The sequence below is a fragment of the Populus nigra genome, chromosome 3 (genome assembly GCF_951802175.1).
Source record: "Populus nigra chromosome 3, ddPopNigr1.1, whole genome shotgun sequence".
Lineage (NCBI taxonomy): Eukaryota > Viridiplantae > Streptophyta > Magnoliopsida > Malpighiales > Salicaceae > Populus > Populus nigra.
Genome location: NC_084854.1, coordinates 18,532,010 through 18,548,810, shown reverse-complemented (window position 1 = coordinate 18,548,810; position 16,801 = coordinate 18,532,010). Strand labels below are relative to the sequence as shown.

Sequence of the window (16,801 nt, the reverse complement as noted above, 5' to 3'; positions counted from 1 at the left end):
TAAAATAACGTAAAAATGAACTGCTTGAAAATAAGAGAACATAGAATTACTCGTATGGCCTACTCATCACTGGAATTGATAGAAGGTGCATCGGATCCATACAAGTCTCACTGGCGCCTAGTAGTGTTGCCTGAATCCTCCAAATCAAAGTAGACACTCTTGTCTTGCCACCACAGCACCACTCCTACGGGGGGAGGGGGGGAACGAAACATTAGAGAAAGGGTCCAAAGCCTGCCGGAATCCATGGCATAACTGTATAGGCTTTCAATAGCTAGTCAAGAAATTCTTGGTACCTCAAGCTTTTGGGTCTTAAACCCTGGCGAGATCATGACTTAAACATGAAGTTTGGTTCCGCCGAGGGAGCAAGCACCGAGGCCTTTGACGGTGGCTGGTTGCGCTGCGTCAAAGGTTGACAGTGATGCCATGGCCTTGATTTTGATTTTGATTTTGATGTTTCAGGTTGCACGTTGGGTTTTTGATGTTTTTGCATGGATATTAGCTAGGACAGTACTCGATCTTAGTTTTGTCAACTTTTTTCTTCTCGACAATAACAAAAAAAATAAACTCGAAACATCTCATCACTAGAATTTAGATAAAAAAAAATGAAAATGATATGAAATCTTGAATGAAATTGAGAATATTGATATGAAAAGGCAAAATATTTAACAATGGTTAATTATCAAGGTTAATATATAATTAGAGAATAAATTAACTGGCCACATTACTCACCTAATTTGAAAAGACTACCGAAGAAGAGGAATTGAAATGCTAGTAAGGCAGCACCTCTTTCTGTACATTGTTCAGTGACGCCATAGTTAATTCAGGCTCCAAGATTGGACTGCAAAGTACAACAGAAGGCAAATCCTGGTCGCAGTTTTCATTGATCCATGCGTGGTCAACTAGTCACTACAATGTGGCCAAAATTCCTCTTTGTTTTTTTTATATATATATATATATATATATATATATATATATATATATATATATTTATTGTTGTTTGTATTATCCAGCAGCCAACCTGGTTGTATTGTAAGATTTCCTTGTAAAATCATCAAAAAATTAAAAATTAAAAATTATTATTTTGTAACCTGAGAAGAAAAAAACATACTTCTTTTGGCATTTTTCTCCACTTGGATGGTTCGTAGCCAACCCCACCAACCTCGGACTATTGAGTGGTAACTTTGTATTTAAATTAATACATAGGGTTAGTTTCAACCAAAAAAACATAAAATACATAGGGTTAGTCGTGATTGAAGGTTTTATTGGGTGGATTTGAAAAATCTTATTTATTTAAATAAATATTATTTAGAGAAAAAAATACAATAATATTTAAAAAAAATAATATGAAAATATATATTCATTATAAAATAGAGATTGTGAATCTGAAATTTCAAGAATTTATAATGTATTTATAATTTATAAATCTTGTTTTTTTATGAAAGGATAAAGTAAAATATTATTTTATTAATATAATATTTATTATTTTAGAATGAGTCGATGATTCTTCTTCAAAAATGAGCTCATGGTATTAAGTTTTTTATTATTATTATTTAAGTTGAGCTTATGGAATAAGTTTGAGAAGGAGAAGAGCAGATTTTTTCTTTCCAAAGTTTGTTGGCTAATTAACTAGTAGTAGAAACTCCTAAAAGATGCTTTGGAGAAATAATTAACGTAGAAAAGAAAGAAACTTCTAAGAAAAAACTAAGAAGTGTAGAGAATTACATCAATGCCATTTATAATTAAAAAAAAATCATCATTTCTACCGTTTTCAAAATAGCCAAAACCCCACACTTATATAGTCACAAAGTCATCATTTCTAGAGTAAATAAAATACATTTTCGTTCCTTGTATAATTAGTTAATTACTTCCTAACAAAAAGAGGACTTGGAGCGGGAGAGACAATAAAATAAAAAGGAAACAAAAATAGACCCATAAACATTGCCTCGTTTTAAGCATAGAGTGAGTTTGAAAGTGTGATGAAAATTATTTAAATATTATTAATATTAATAATAATAATAATAATAATAATAATTGAAATTAAAACCATAGAATAGAAGAAGAAAACATGCTCTATTAATTAAATATATTTTGAAAATCAGATAGAGAAAATTTTGAATTCAAGCATCACCTAACATTAATCGAATATCTCTGTATTTCGCGTTTATTATAATTAAAAAAATTATTAATTATTTTTTAATAAGTAAACAAATTAATGACCTTATTATTTACTTCACAAATAATATATGGTTGCCAATATAACTTCAGTCGAACCCTTTAACTTCGTGCAAACAATACAAGTAAGCTGACCTCTACATAATGAGATTAGCTAATTTTATCCATAAAATAAAATAACTGAAAGTTGAACTATTTCGAGGAGTAAATAATAATTTGATTTTTGTGGTTTAACAAAACTAATCAATTAATCTCTATACAAATACATATTTAATTTTATATTTATAAATCCTCCCATCAATTTCATGTTGTTTTCTAATCTATCCAATTGTTTTTTATTTTTAGAAAAATAAAAAAAATAAAAGAAGAATTAGATAAGACGAGAAAATTTGATGAGTGAATAACGCTTTTTTTTAATAAATAAATGAAAATAGCACAGAATTGAGAATAATCGACACTGGACTACCTACTTGTAATTAGTTTTTATACCAAAAGGATTAATAATTCATTTCAAACTACAAGGACCAAGTTAAACTTTAACCCACCCGGCCCCACTTCCTACATAATAAAAAATTGTTACCAACTATTGAAATTTAAATCTTATCTTATTGAAAAAGTTATCAAATAGATAATCATTTCAGACTATTTGGTTTCATCGTAACAGGGAAAAAAATAATTTGATTAGATAATTAATTTATGTATTTTATTCTAGGCTTTGCATATAATTATTTTTTATTTTTTATTTTTTTTTAAATTAAAATTATTATTTTTTTATTTATTTTACATATAAAAATTTTTTATAGTAATTTTAATTAAACATATATTTTTTAAAATTACATCTATATATATATATATATTATTTTTTAAAAATTACAATCACTAAAACTACCGCACTATCAAAATAATGTCTTTATCTCATGTGATGACAAATTCAAGAAAATCACCGAACATATTTCCTAAATAAAATTAAGATAATAATGTGATGGCTGGTTTAATGGCAGGATGTGATTGTTTTTTAATATATTTTTTATGTAAAAATATATTCAAATAATTTTTTTAAATTTTTTTAATATTATTATATTAAAACAATAAAGGAAACAAGTTTTTTTTTTTTTTAAAAAAAATAAAATTATAGCAACCCTCGCCCTCCCCTAAAACCCTCGCTTCTCTTCTTCCCTTGTGACACTCCCCTAAAATTAGGTAGCGTTTGTTTACGCTGTCGCGGTTACGTTTTGAATAAACCGCATATTTGAGCTGTTTGGTAAAGAAAAAAATAGGATTTATTATGCATGGGCCCCATTGTTTTCTGCGTTTACAACGCAGGGGGAGTCGAAGCAGCTTGGAGCTGCTTTTTTTGCAAACTGTGCTACAGCACAGTAACTCGAGGCGCGCAACTGAACTTCCTTCCAGTAACCAGAGGGGTGCGCGTTTTCTTCTTCTTCCAGTAACCAGAGGCACGCGTTTTTTCTTCTTCTTCTGCCCTTCCATGTCTCCACTGTTCACGTGAACAGTGAAGACATTGAAGTGCAGAAGAAGAAGGAGAAGGAGAATGAGGGGCTGGGGAAAACAGGGAAAGAGTCCAACTTCAGCACCAAGCAAACACTATAAGAGGAGAAGGAGCAGAACAGAGGAATAGAAAAGTGCTCAACTTTCATCTTCCTCCCGCTTTGCTTTTATCACCATTACACTATTCAAGTGAATTTTAATTCACTTGAATAGTGTAGCAACACACGAGAATTAGCATGAACAGTGAAAAGTGATACACTGTTAATGTTAAAAATAGTGAACAGTGCAATTCTTTTCACTGTTCACTTACACTGCGTAGACTCTTTTTTTTTTAATTTTTTTTGTTAATTTTTTTTAAACAAAACTAGTTTAGAGTGAATTTTATACATAATAATATTTTATCTAATTTTATTACACGCTAAAAAATTATAGAAACTGTAGTTCTTGTCAGATAAATTTTGTACGTAATGGAATTGTAGATAGTTTAATAGAATAATAGATTTTTATATATATAAAGTATGATTTATTTCATAATGTTACCGCAATAGTTAAATACACAATATTTAAATTAAAAACCATCAATATTAATTTATATTTTTTTAAATTATTTTATAACCTCAATTTCAAAAACATTCTTAACCAAGCACATTAAACTATTTTTTCTTCAACCTCAATTTCAACCACAGTTTTAACCAAACACCTATTTTTTTAAACCAACCACAACTAAAAGTACTTTTTATAAAACAACTTTTTTAAAACCACAACCACAACAGCTACCGCAATACCAAACACACTCTAAACAAGAAGCAAAAAAGAAGAAAATGAGTGTGTCAATGGAGTTGTTATCTGCTGGCTTTAGTACTTTGCCCTTGAAAAGACCCCCTTTCTGTTCATCTTCTTCAATGGCTTTGTTAGCTCCATCTTTAAAGTTCAAATCTTTATTGCTTAAACCTAGTGGTCACAGATTGTCTTTTGAATCTTCAAGGGCTTTTGTCCCAAAAGGGCTTGGTGTTGGTTTTCTTTCTGGGAATTCGTTGAATCGACCAATCGTGGCATTTGCTACCTCTCACGAGGATTCTGTAAGAACTCCCAATTTTGTTCTTTTGATTGTCTCTACTGTTTTCATTTTGAAATTTTAGTTCTTTTTGAGTGAATTTCATGTGTTTTTCAACTAGGTCTCTCTGTCTTTTGAATGTTGATTTTGAGTTGGATGTTAGTGTTTTTTGCTGAACGTGAAAAGGCTGTATTATTTTATTAACATTGAAATTTTTATGGTTTGACTTGGTTTTGAATTTTAATCAATTCCATCTTGTCCGTGCCAAATTTTAAAGCTTTTTGTATCTTTTTGCATTTTAAGAGAGATTTTTAAAATGAGTTCTCTTCAATATTGAATTGGAGTGAGATATAAATGAGTTCTCTCTTTATTTATTTTTTTCTTGTGGGCAATATCTATAAGCATTCAAAGATTGAAGTGAAAAAGGAAAGCGAAGATAGAAAATTAGGGGGCGAAGAATCAGAGGAAGTATGGAAACAGACACTGGAGTCATTCAAAGAACAAGCTTTGAAGTTGCAAAGTGTTTCACAAGAAGCATATGAGATCTACTCAAAGAAAACCATGGTTGTTTTGCAAGAAACTTCAGAGAAGTTAAAAATTCAAGCAGAGAAGGCAAAAAGTGATTTGGGCGAGCTAGCAAAGGAGTTTGGTGAAGATAGTATACAGTTACTCACGGTGGCTACAGAGAATTCTCCAGAATCAGTGAAGGAGGTTGTTGAAACATTAACTTCCTCGACTGATAATTTGAACGATGTTTCTAAAGTCCGCGATTTCCATCTTGGAATACCATATGGTATGAGTGGTGCGCCACAGGAATTCATTTATACAAATTTGTTGAATGGGCCTTCTTTGTTGTAAATTAGAATTTGTTAGGAGTAGCAACACCCATGTTATTAACTGAATAGGTTAGGATTTTATGTGAATTGCCCCTCCCCCCATCAACTTCCACTTTGGTTATTCTGAACTGGGTAATGGCCTTTTAGTGTATTTACTTTTTTAAATGGCTTCAATGTTTTTTTATGTTATTGCCTATGCTTCACAGGTTTATTACTTTCTACTTCTGGATTTCTCTCATTCATGCTGTCCGGAAGCATCTCTTCCCTTAGGTTTGGTGTCATTCTTGGCGGCATGCTTCTGGCTTTAAGTGTATCAAGTTTAAAATCTTACAAAAGAGCAGAGCCATATTCCTTAGCCTTGAAAGGACAGGCAGGTTAGTATGTGGTTATATTCTATAATAAAATATATACATGCAATAAAATCTCAATTTGCTTCTGTTGGATAGCTTCTAAACTATTTTGGCTTTGGCGGGCTGCTTTCTGTTTCTTATTTATTAGTTTCATGGTTGGGTCATTTTTACAAGTTTTGGAATACGATATCATATGTAACGAAGAATGCTCTTAAGTTATGAATTTAAAAGCAGGTGCCTTGTGTAGAATGTCTCAGAGCATAGGGATGAGGTGCTATCGTAGATAGGAGCTTTAGTGTCTAGCTTAGCTCTTCCGCTTCTATAGGTTTTTGCGTCCATTGCATATTTTAACCATGTAGGTTTTGTGAGTACATGTTTTTGGTGCTTTGGGGTAGGCTGACTATTTTCTTTTCTTTCCTTCTTGCTCTTCCCCTTAAAGCCTTTTGATTGTGTTTTCTGATAATAATAGTTTGTGAGCTACTTCATGATGAGAAAGAATAACTATTATTTTGGGTCATTGCATGATCGTTGGTTTTATATATATATATCTTTTCTCAGTGTTATCTTCTGTTGTATATTTAACTTTAAGTTTTTAACTGGCATGTTTGGTCCTGCAGCAATAGCAGCTATCATCTTTCTTCGGGACATTAGCATCATACTGACTCGGGTAGTAGTTCTTCAAACAGCCATATCATCTATCCTTGTTTATAGGGTGTTCTGTATAATTGTTATGTTTTAAATTTCTAACAATCTATTCTTTTTTTTTTGTTGCCTTTTGCAGAGAACTTCATTTCTTACTCCTCTTGCAACCCTCATCAGGTTCCTTGTTCCCTAATTTTTTTGTTATCATATTTCCTTTATTTATGTTAGTATTTAGGTTGCTAAGGTTCTCAATTGTTGCAGATGGGAAGGCTCACTTGTAAAAGTAAAACTTATTAAGTATAAACTAACAATTGACAAGGAGCTACAGTGTGTGAACTTTGATGAGAGAAAATTCTAGCTCCTCTACTGCACTTTTGTTTAAGATAGAAATAATGTACTTTGCCTTACAACAGTAACGCCAGACAAGTTACATAGGTCCAATACCAAAAGTAGTCTCAATCCAATACTGGAACTGTTGCTAATCTCATACTTGTGAACTCTTGCGAGATCTAGTATTTATTATGGTTCAGTCTAGCCAAGTTCTTTACATGTAGCATCTCTGAGTTTATCCTTTTCTGATACTTTGAGGCTATACCTTTTGTTTTCTTCATCTTGGTTAGTAGAAATCCCGCTTCTGGAACTGGTGTATCTGTGCTGTTCTTGCTGCATCCATGCATGGTCGTGCACATGTCCTGCTCTAAGTTGTGAGGCTGAATGGACTTGCATTATGTATATGCTTGATTTTTTGGATAGAGGGAGGGGTTGGGGGCTTTCCATAAGATGACATGACTATCTCCATTTTCAGATACATGTAAAATGTCAAGCATTTTATATATAGTGGCCTTTATTTCATTGTATGTGCGGTTGGTTTTCTGATAAGTGGCTTTGCTTTCAGTGGTGCAATGGCTGCATTCTATCTATATAAGATTGCCTTGGATGGTAAGCAGAGTAAAGGGTCAGACTTGGGACACGGAGCAGAAGGTTGATGCATTTATTCCACGGGTCAGTTGAATTGCCTGTCTTTCTTCTTCTCCCTCCCTCCAACCCAACCGTCACTCTTTTCTTGAACAAATGACATCATACTTGTAAATGTGTGTATGATGTCCACCTGCTCACAAATACTGATAGTTGTATGCGATGCAAACTTCATCAAATATGATTCTCCACTCTTTCCAGCATTTTCTTTAATAAAAAAAAGCACTCAAGTTGCTGTCATTAATGTTATGCCTAGAAAAAAATTGGTAAGATTGCTGCCAAGTTGGTCTTCCATACTTCCATATGGTAGCTGATCTAAATAACTTCTCCTATGACCTCCAGGTAGAAGGTTTACGAGATTAAAGTAGCTCTGGAAGAGCAAGATGGGATCCCATAAAACAATGTTTGGTTCTGGAGCGTATGATTACAGATTATGGGTGTTTTATCAATTTTTAGTTTGTGTTATCAGGGAATGGGAGAAGTGACAATACTCTGGTGGATTTTTCTTTTCCTTCGATGTGCTGAAATTACCGGTGTTCTCTCCCTCCAATATAGGGTTGTATTGATATCTGTTCATCACATAGTGGCTAGTTATTTTGTTTTTACTCCTACTTGTATATAAAATGCTTGCAGAATCTTGTTTCCAGCCAGAAGGCTTTCCCTGTAATTATTAATTATCATTAACCACTGCCCTTGGAGAAATAGACGGTCATAGCTCCTAAGAACTTGCAGAACATTACTTCAGGTTTACTCAATAATTTCTAGAGTTGACACAAAATCACAAATCAATTAGTAGGATACTTCTTTGCAGTTACCAGTGGTGGGAAAACGTAGTAAATAAAGCTAATAGCGTTTGCCTTGTAATTTTTTTAACTTGTTACCCTCATTTGGGCATAAATTTATACCATACGGTTTTCCAGTAAAAGCTTTAAACCAGTCATGATTGCCTTTTTTGGGCAAGCAGCATCATCTTATTGTTATTTTAGAAGACAAGTTAATATGTCATTAAGGTAGAAATTTTTACTGAGAGGTCAACTGTCACAGATAAGTAAAGAAAGATCAAAAAGTTTCTTAGTTACCTTGAACATGTTGGAGAAACATTTGATCTAAAACACAAACAACACTATTATTAAGATCCAGGCCATACAATGTAAAATGCCCACCATCACAGGACTTATGATGGCTCTCCCAGCTAGAGGGTCAGTTCGGAATTCATTTAGCATCTGGTAGAAAAAAAGGAAAAACCCTTGAAAACCAAGGCAGTAAGAAACTGGAACGCAAAGCCAAAGATAGCCTTAAGAATTTGAATCCTAACCATAATGCATCTTACATCAAATTGAAAATTTCCTGTGCTCCTGGGAATTATGTGCCCCACTAGTATTACTTTTTTACATATAAGAGTGGCAGCATGCTGGCTGAAATAGCTACCAGTGACGACTTAAAAACATTGCACTCAATGATAACAAAATAAAAGCTGATAGAGCTTTATAATTTGGAGATGCTGCTGGTTTACTAGATGCATCAGCTCACCTTCAGATGTCCCCACGGGGAGCATGATGAACAGGGATGTCTGCTTGACTATCCAATGGCATATACTGTGCCATGATAGCCCGAATCTCTGAATCCATGTATCTCTGCACAAAAGTTCATAACAGATGAAATTCAGTTTATTGTTATTAGCATAAAAAACTGGACCTGTCAACCAATAATTTCAAATGTAAACAAATCCTGTAAAGTGATCTCAACAGCATAAAATCTGTTAGTAAGTCGGCATCTTCAGGCTCAAATACTCTAGGAATTTGGATGAACAGGCATGTACATCATGATTTTTCTCACTTTTACACCTTCCTTCAATCCCCACCCCACCCCACACACTCACACAAAAGAAGATATACATAAATAATATATTTGTCCTGTTCCATTTTGTTTACTATGAGTTGACAAATGGTGCATGTGCCATGTGTTTTTCTACATTACAGAAAATTATAGAGTAGAATAAAAATTCAAAGAAACATACCCGAATTCTGTACTTGTAAATTGCATATCCAGCAACTCCAGCAGTAGCCAAGCCAAGAATAATAATCCAAACAAAGCTCCAGCTGTACTCTGCCCTAGCAGCATTACCTGAATCAATGTAAAACATAAATCAATGGGGGCCTAACATGACAGAAACAAATGTATTGTGGAATGCTAGTGATCCCATGTAGCATAGCAGATTCCAAGAGCTAATAACTGAAATTAGTCTCATCTCAGACTTTAGTTGCAACTGAAAATTGCTTTTAAGGCGGCAGTGGCCAAAGCAGAACTGAAATGCAAAGGAATACTAGAAATAGTCAACCAAAAGCAGTGCCAACTTGGAGTGAACTTGAAATTGACACTTTTAGAATGAATTCTAGTGTGCTTTACAGTATTTTCAAATGCAGGTTCATACCAAATACAGGAGAGTATCTACCAGTTTTAAGAGCAGATTCCAATAAGATTTGAGCTTCTATGTTAGCTAATAGAACATAAACTATGTTTCACCACACATTTCATTGTGATAAATACAGTGACAGAATAAGGAAAAAAAATAAAGAGCTATTAAGGAAATCTTGACATCCTTCAAATCAATCAATTTAAAATGAAAAATTGTACCATAGTTAAAAAGTAAAATCAATAAAGAAAAATGCTTCAAAATAAGGTCTTTGCAGTACGTGGTGCAAATACTGAGCTGCAAGTTGATTATTTGGTTAACGGAGCAAGTTTTTGAAAACCCTCAGAGGATACTCACTTATGCAAGTGTCATGTTCTCGCATGTATAATAAACCACCACTGCAGCTGCACTCATAACTGCCCCAGGTATTCTTGCATTTGCATTCTGGACACTGGCAAGCTACCTTGTCTTTACATTCATCCACGTCTAGAAAAAAGCCAAAATGGAACATGTGATGAGTGCCTCATAATCTACATTATTTCATCAACAGAAAATGACATGTTGCTTGCAATTTATAAAGAAGCAAGTGCACTAATACCCTATATGCAATTTTGATAAAGTGCATGGAAATTTAAAATAAGAAAAGAATATTATTTCCTCAAATCATTTAACCAGAAACCAAAACTGTTGTCAAGTTATTTATTGATGACAAGGTTCATGGATGGGTTCCACGAACATTTTGGAATGGAAGGAACCACATATTACATCAAAGGTGTTTTCATAAAACTGGACTATGAAATCTTGAATTTGCTCATCTAGTAACTCTGCCAAGGGAAACTTGCATAATCTTCACTGAGCAGTTCTTCTCTAGGACTTAAAAAACATCAACAATAATGGTTCAAGGAGAAGAACAATAACACAGTTGAGCCAGCAAATCCTAACTGCATCCCACCAAATAGTTAATGCTGGCACAATAACAAAGAAAAGAAGGAAGGTACCTTCACAGGAATTTACTCCATCACCCTTGAATCCTGGAGGACACTTGCAACCTTGTGAACGATCTTCCTGAAACTCGTTAGAGAACCAAGGAACAAAGAATCACAAAAAGTCACAAAAGAAATAATCATATCAAAGATGTGAGCAAGAAAACAGAAAGACGGAGGAGTTCCATCAAATTCAAGACTTACAACACAAGCAGAAAACGTAGTGCCATCTTGAGTTTTCTTCCAGCATCCTCCGTTGTTAATTTCACAGCGTAAAGAACCTGAAGCTGGTGAACAAATAAGCAGAAAGATGATGTGCACTGAAATTGAAACAGATATTCCTAAAGTTGAGTCAATACTGAACCTTGGATAAAAATGAAAGCAATTTACCATTACAATGAGTATAACCATCACCAACAAACTTCACACCTTGTACCATTGGACATTCACATACCCGACCCCGAAAAGTATCCTATAACAATGAAATCCCAGGACAAAAATAAACTTAGAATCAGTAATTGTACTGCAAACATGATACCAACAAAATGTTGAAATTCTGTAGACACCTTGCATGCAGTAAGGTTAGCAGCCCTGTCCTGCCAGCACCCACCATTATTTTCTAGACACTCATTGGTTTCTACATCTGCAAAGAAAAAATAACAAATAAAGACTTCCATCTTGACAAGTCTCTACCAAAAAATCAGCAGTGAAATTATATGAGCATAGTTAATCATACTAGATTTTGTTATTGAAAAGGAATTGCTGTCATCATCACTAAAAAACCAATACTGCAACAATGTGCTCTTTTAATGTGTTAAACAATTTGAGCATCTTCTGCACAGTGAACTAGCACACCAGGACTAGAACAAATGGGTGACTGCTAGCACTTATAAACATATCACAGTAGTTAACTCAAAGCCTGAAAGATAACCTTCACTTAAACAAATGGCTGGCTCCGTAGTCTCTTCAAAACCTGCACAAATTGCCTTAAGAACTGCTCCTTTGTCCAACTTACCTGAAATCAGTGACAAGTACATATTGGAAATGACCATTCAAGCAATTAGATAGCTGAGCATCACAATAAGAACACAGAGTTAAACCTCTATACTGCCTGTTGTTTATCACAAGAGTTGGAAGTATAGTCACATCTCCTCGAGAACCTTTTCCAATCTAAATTGAAAATTGAAAACCCGAAAAATAATAGTCAACTGATTATCCAAACAATAAAACCTTGAAAAGGAGTGGATAGCATGGGAGTTTAGAGCAAATAAATTTTGATGACCCAAACCTGCACATGTTGTTCAGCTTTAAGAACTTCGTTTTCCACATCTGCCTCAGGGTCTCCTATACATATATCTATCTTCTTGAGATCAACACCTAAGTTTGCAAAACAACAATATTCAGAAGCTTGCTTTTCTTTGCTCTCAATAAACATAGAAGTTAATTGAGAAGCAAATAAATTAACTAAGCCTCTCTTGTTCTGAACAGAAGAATCAGACGAAGCATTTTGTCCAAAAGAAAACAAATGGCTTCAGTCACCAACAACACATGGAGAACAGAGAATGTCACAAAAGGTCAAGAACATTGCAGTAATAGCTATTAACAAAGCTATGCAAAACATTTGGGAAATTTTGTCTAAACAAACAACATAGAGCAGTTGTTTTCTACAGAAAGGCAGACATGCAAATAAATATGATAGAGCCACTGACTCACCAATAGACTGAATAACTTGATCTGCACACTCTTTGGTGTAACAAAAGGTCAAGAACATTGCAGTAATAGCTATTAACAAAGCTATGCAAAACATTTGGGAAATTTTGTCTAAACAAACAACATAGAGCAGTTGTTTTCTACAGAAAGGCAGACATGCAAATAAATATGATAGAGCCACTGACTCACCAATAGACTGAATAACTTGATCTGCACACTCTTTGGTGTATTTCTTCTCTTTCATTGGGCAACGGATTGAAAAATCAGTCACATAGTCCCACCAAAGCCATGGCTTTTTACTTTCATTGGCAACTTTATAAAAGCAAGCTTGGCGTAGATTTTGAACTACAACATCTTTTCCATCATACCCTTTGCTGAAATCCTGCTCAGGATCTGGAGCACAGTATCTCCCATGGTTGATGCACTGGGATTTGCATTGTTTGCTCAGAACGAATGCCTCTGGGCAATACCATGTTATATAGTGAGGGGTGAACTGAGTATAACCCTTCTGCTCAAGTATCTGTGCTGCACCTTTGAAGTTCTTGATAAACTCAATCTGACTGTCACACTTTGGCCCACATTCATCATTGCTATTTGTCCAAAACTCATACTCAACCCGCTCATCAGGATGTGGAAGAGCCTCTGTCCAATCAAGATTCATGTTAACCATCTCTCCATTAGATATAGCTTTCTTGATACTATCCCCCAAGGACTTGCTAATAAGTGCTGAGGGGATAGTGATATTCTGCAGATAATCAGCATCTGCATTCTCTTCTTCAGGGGTGTCCATGGTAATCAATGGTTCATCCTTGTCATCTGCTACAAGAATAGCTGCTGCTCCACCATTCTGTGCATTCCATGCCTTCAGGGTGAAGTAACAATCTGCATTTTATATATATTAGCTACATTTATAGGCAGGCAAGAAGAACATAATTACTGCTACGGATGCGCTCATCCAAAAGGGAGAGAAGAACGCCATAGTTACTTCCATAGGAATATCAGCCACACACGACAGCATATAATCCAAAACATCACTAATCACCACCAGTCACAAAATTACCTTTGGTTCCAGAATCAAGGTAAGATTTTCACTGAAGTAGAGAACAAGCATGGTTCAAAATTTCTTGAAAAGCAAATACATTTCTAAAATAAATTATGCTGCTGTCTTTCCAATTGTACTATCAACAAGTAGAAAGGAAGTATGGAAAATCAGAACCCTCATTAAGAGCTATATAAAGTCCGACAAGGGCAATTTAAATCCAGCAGCAGCCAACAAATTTGCAGCATAATAAACATAAAGTACTAAAAATCAGTTACGAATATTCCAGTTAATTTAACATGCCATATATAGTATAATTACCACTCAAATCAAATCTAAAAAAGAATCCCACAATTACTTTGTCATCAGTATAAACACTCCACCAAAAATTAATACTTACCATAAAAATTACACAAAAAACACACACAACTAAATTGGAAGCCTAAAAAGAAATCAAAGAAGTGAAATTCAAGAAGCTAACCTCCACGATCAGCAAGGACAAAAGTAGGTAACCCTCCAGGTCTAGATTTGAAAGAGATATCAACCTCATCAAAACCTTTGCATGCCTTTTGATTAGCTTTTGGATAGACCACAGTACCGACTAAGGTCCCTCCATATTGAGGAACTCCAAAATTACCAATCGCACATTCATAAACACCTTTCAATGAATCAGGTGATGTTAGTTTCAAGTTGTTTTTCTCGACTACAAACCTACCAAAACAAAAACCACAAAGCAAAAGCCATACACCAACTAAAAATCCTAACTTTTCCCTCATTTTTACACTAAAAATCCAATTCACTCAAAATTTCAATGAATCAAAGAAAAAGAAAAGACCCAGTTTTAGTTTTATTCTCTCTTCCAATGTAAAACAAATAAAAAGTGGAATCTTAAAGGTAAAGAAAAAGAAATAAATAAAACAAATAAAGAAGAGACAAACTTTCGATCAATTCAAGCAAATTGAGTGGATAAAAAGATTGTTTATTGAAAAACCCAGGTGTAAAATACAAGTAAATTTCCACAAAAAAACAGCTTTTTTTTTTTTGGGAAATACAAGCAAGTTACCTGCTGGGTGTTGAGAGCTGAATTTACACAAGACAGGAGGGAGCTTTTATTTTTGGAAAGGGAAAAGAATATAAAAGGTAATATATTTAAAGAAGGGATAATTGTTATATTATAATTTATTTATTTATTTGCTTTTTATCTAGAATGTGAAATCAAAGTTTAGTCTTAGTTTGATAATGTGTGGCTAAATAGTTTTTAAAAGTTTTTTTATTTGAAAATATTTTTAATAATAACATATTAAATTATAAAAGATTATTTAAAAAAATTAATTTAATATTTTTTCAAGTTGTAAACATATTTTAAAATCAACTCGTCTTCATTTTTTTTTGTCAATCTAATTTAATTTTATGGTTTAAAGTTATTCTATTTGTATTGATTAAAAGAATTGATATCAAATTTCAACCCTGCTCCGTTTGTTTGCAGGAAAGTTGTTTTTTTTTGGAAAGTAAATTTCGGGGAAAATGAATTCCTGGAAAGTGAATTTCGGGAAAGTATTTTCTGATGTTTGGTAGTGTTATGGAAAATGAACTGGAAAACACTTTCCAGTGTTTGGTTATGTTATGAAAAATGAACTGGAAAATAATTTATTAATGAATTAATTTTTTTTTCAAGTTTATCTAATATTTATTAAATATTTAATATAAATATTTAATCACTTACAATAAAAGAATGAAATCTAAAAAGTATAATGATGAATTTTTTTATTATATCTTATATTCATATATAGCTTATTTTATAAAATATAACTATATATGTCATATCATATTATAGAGAAATAAGCTTGTGAAATATTTTTTAAGTTAAATATATTTTTTTTCAATTTTAAAAGCTTAAAATAAGTTTTTTTTTCATATAAAGAAAGCCAAATTAGTTTATAGTAAGAGTTATATATTACATTAGATTAACAACTATTTTAATTTTAATTTTTTGTCACTGGGAACCAATTAAATTTAATTTAGAAACAAAACTGTCTTGTAATTACAATAAAATGATTTATAAAATCACCCCCTTAAAAAAACAAAGAAATCATCAAAAGTCATAAAACGTTCACATGTTTTGTGAACAAAGGAAAGGAAAGTGTTTTCCTTAAAATAAGGAAAGGAAAACACTTTCCTGGCTTAAAGTGTATTATTTTCCTTTGACCGGAATTTGAATTTCTTTGACTAGTTTTCCTTATAGTTGTTAAACATGAGAAAGTGGGAAAATGATTTCCAGAAAAATAAATTCTTAAAAACAAACAAGGCTTAAATATAAATAAAGAGCAAGATATTAGAAACATGAATGCTTAGTGCCATTATAAAAGTTCTGAGACCAATTCTTGTGATGAGTCGGTTCTTGTAATGAAATATTAAAAAAATATATATAGTTTTTTAAATCATTGAACAAATATGTCAAGTAAAATATATATTTTGGTTTAAATAAAACATTATTTCATCTATTTATATATTAAAATAGCTTATGTTAATTTTTCTTTTTTGGCTTGTTTGCGTTGTCAATTTGTCAAAATAATGGGGACCCTTTCATGATAGAGATTTTTACCTTGCATGTGATCCACGTGTATGCTCACTTTTTTTTTTTTCTTTTTGTCAAAGCCCTTTCAAATTTCAATTTAAAATCGATAGGTACCGTTAATTAAAAACAAAAAAGGAATGGTCCAAATTCTCTCTCCTGTTTATTTTATGAAAAAATAATTTTTTAAAAAATATATTTTCTAAATATTTCTGTGTTTATTTATATAAAAAATTGATCAATAAAAAATATTTTTTCAATTAAAGAAAAATTTGGCCTTTTTAAAAAATATATTTTCCTTTTTATTTTAGAAAAAAAATATTTTTTTAAAGTTGTAAAAAAATTTAAATAATTTATTTATTTCTTCACTATATTAAATTCGGTTCTTAATCTTTTGATTTCTAAATATTTTATTTTATTTTATTTTATTTAAAAAAAACAAAACAATACCACGTGGTGCCATTTACATTTACTTTCAGATGTGAAACGATAACCGCACCGTTTCACTAAAACTACCATGATCAAATATTTTGAAATGATCAGGAAATA

At 32.6% G+C, this 16,801-nt stretch overlaps 2 protein-coding genes across 4 annotated transcripts; one reads left to right on the top strand and one right to left on the bottom strand.

Annotated features, from left to right (window-relative positions):
• Nucleotides 1-4,460: 4,460 nt before the first annotated feature.
• On the top strand, nt 4,461-8,237 carry LOC133688251 (protein FATTY ACID EXPORT 3, chloroplastic-like). 2 transcript variants are annotated; one of them, XM_062107677.1, is made up of 7 exons: nt 4,461-4,757; nt 5,144-5,525; nt 5,775-5,942; nt 6,536-6,585; nt 6,700-6,737; nt 7,456-7,562; nt 7,878-8,237. In XM_062107677.1, exons 1-6 carry the CDS (start codon nt 4,500-4,502, stop codon nt 7,544-7,546), a joined length of 987 nt encoding a protein of 328 aa, XP_061963661.1. In that variant the 5' UTR covers nt 4,461-4,499; the 3' UTR covers nt 7,547-7,562; nt 7,878-8,237. The 2 variants fall into 2 exon arrangements, with proteins under 2 accessions (XP_061963661.1, XP_061963660.1); XM_062107676.1 differs by having other exon boundaries at nt 5,135-5,525.
• Nucleotides 8,238-8,806: 569 nt separating this feature from the next.
• LOC133688250 (vacuolar-sorting receptor 1-like) lies at nt 8,807-14,811 on the bottom strand. 2 transcript variants are annotated; one of them, XM_062107675.1, is made up of 13 exons: nt 14,744-14,811; nt 14,162-14,338; nt 12,831-13,523; nt 12,220-12,308; nt 12,032-12,101; nt 11,863-11,946; nt 11,498-11,574; nt 11,322-11,403; nt 11,136-11,218; nt 10,947-11,013; nt 10,306-10,434; nt 9,553-9,659; nt 8,807-9,169 (listed from the first exon to the last, which is right to left on the bottom strand). In XM_062107675.1, exons 3-13 carry the CDS (start codon nt 13,429-13,431, stop codon nt 9,068-9,070), a joined length of 1,491 nt encoding a protein of 496 aa, XP_061963659.1. In that variant the 5' UTR covers nt 13,432-13,523; nt 14,162-14,338; nt 14,744-14,811; the 3' UTR covers nt 8,807-9,067. The 2 variants fall into 2 exon arrangements, with proteins under 2 accessions (XP_061963659.1, XP_061963657.1); XM_062107673.1 differs by lacking the exon at nt 14,744-14,811 and having other exon boundaries at nt 14,162-14,737.
• Nucleotides 14,812-16,801: the final 1,990 nt, after the last annotated feature.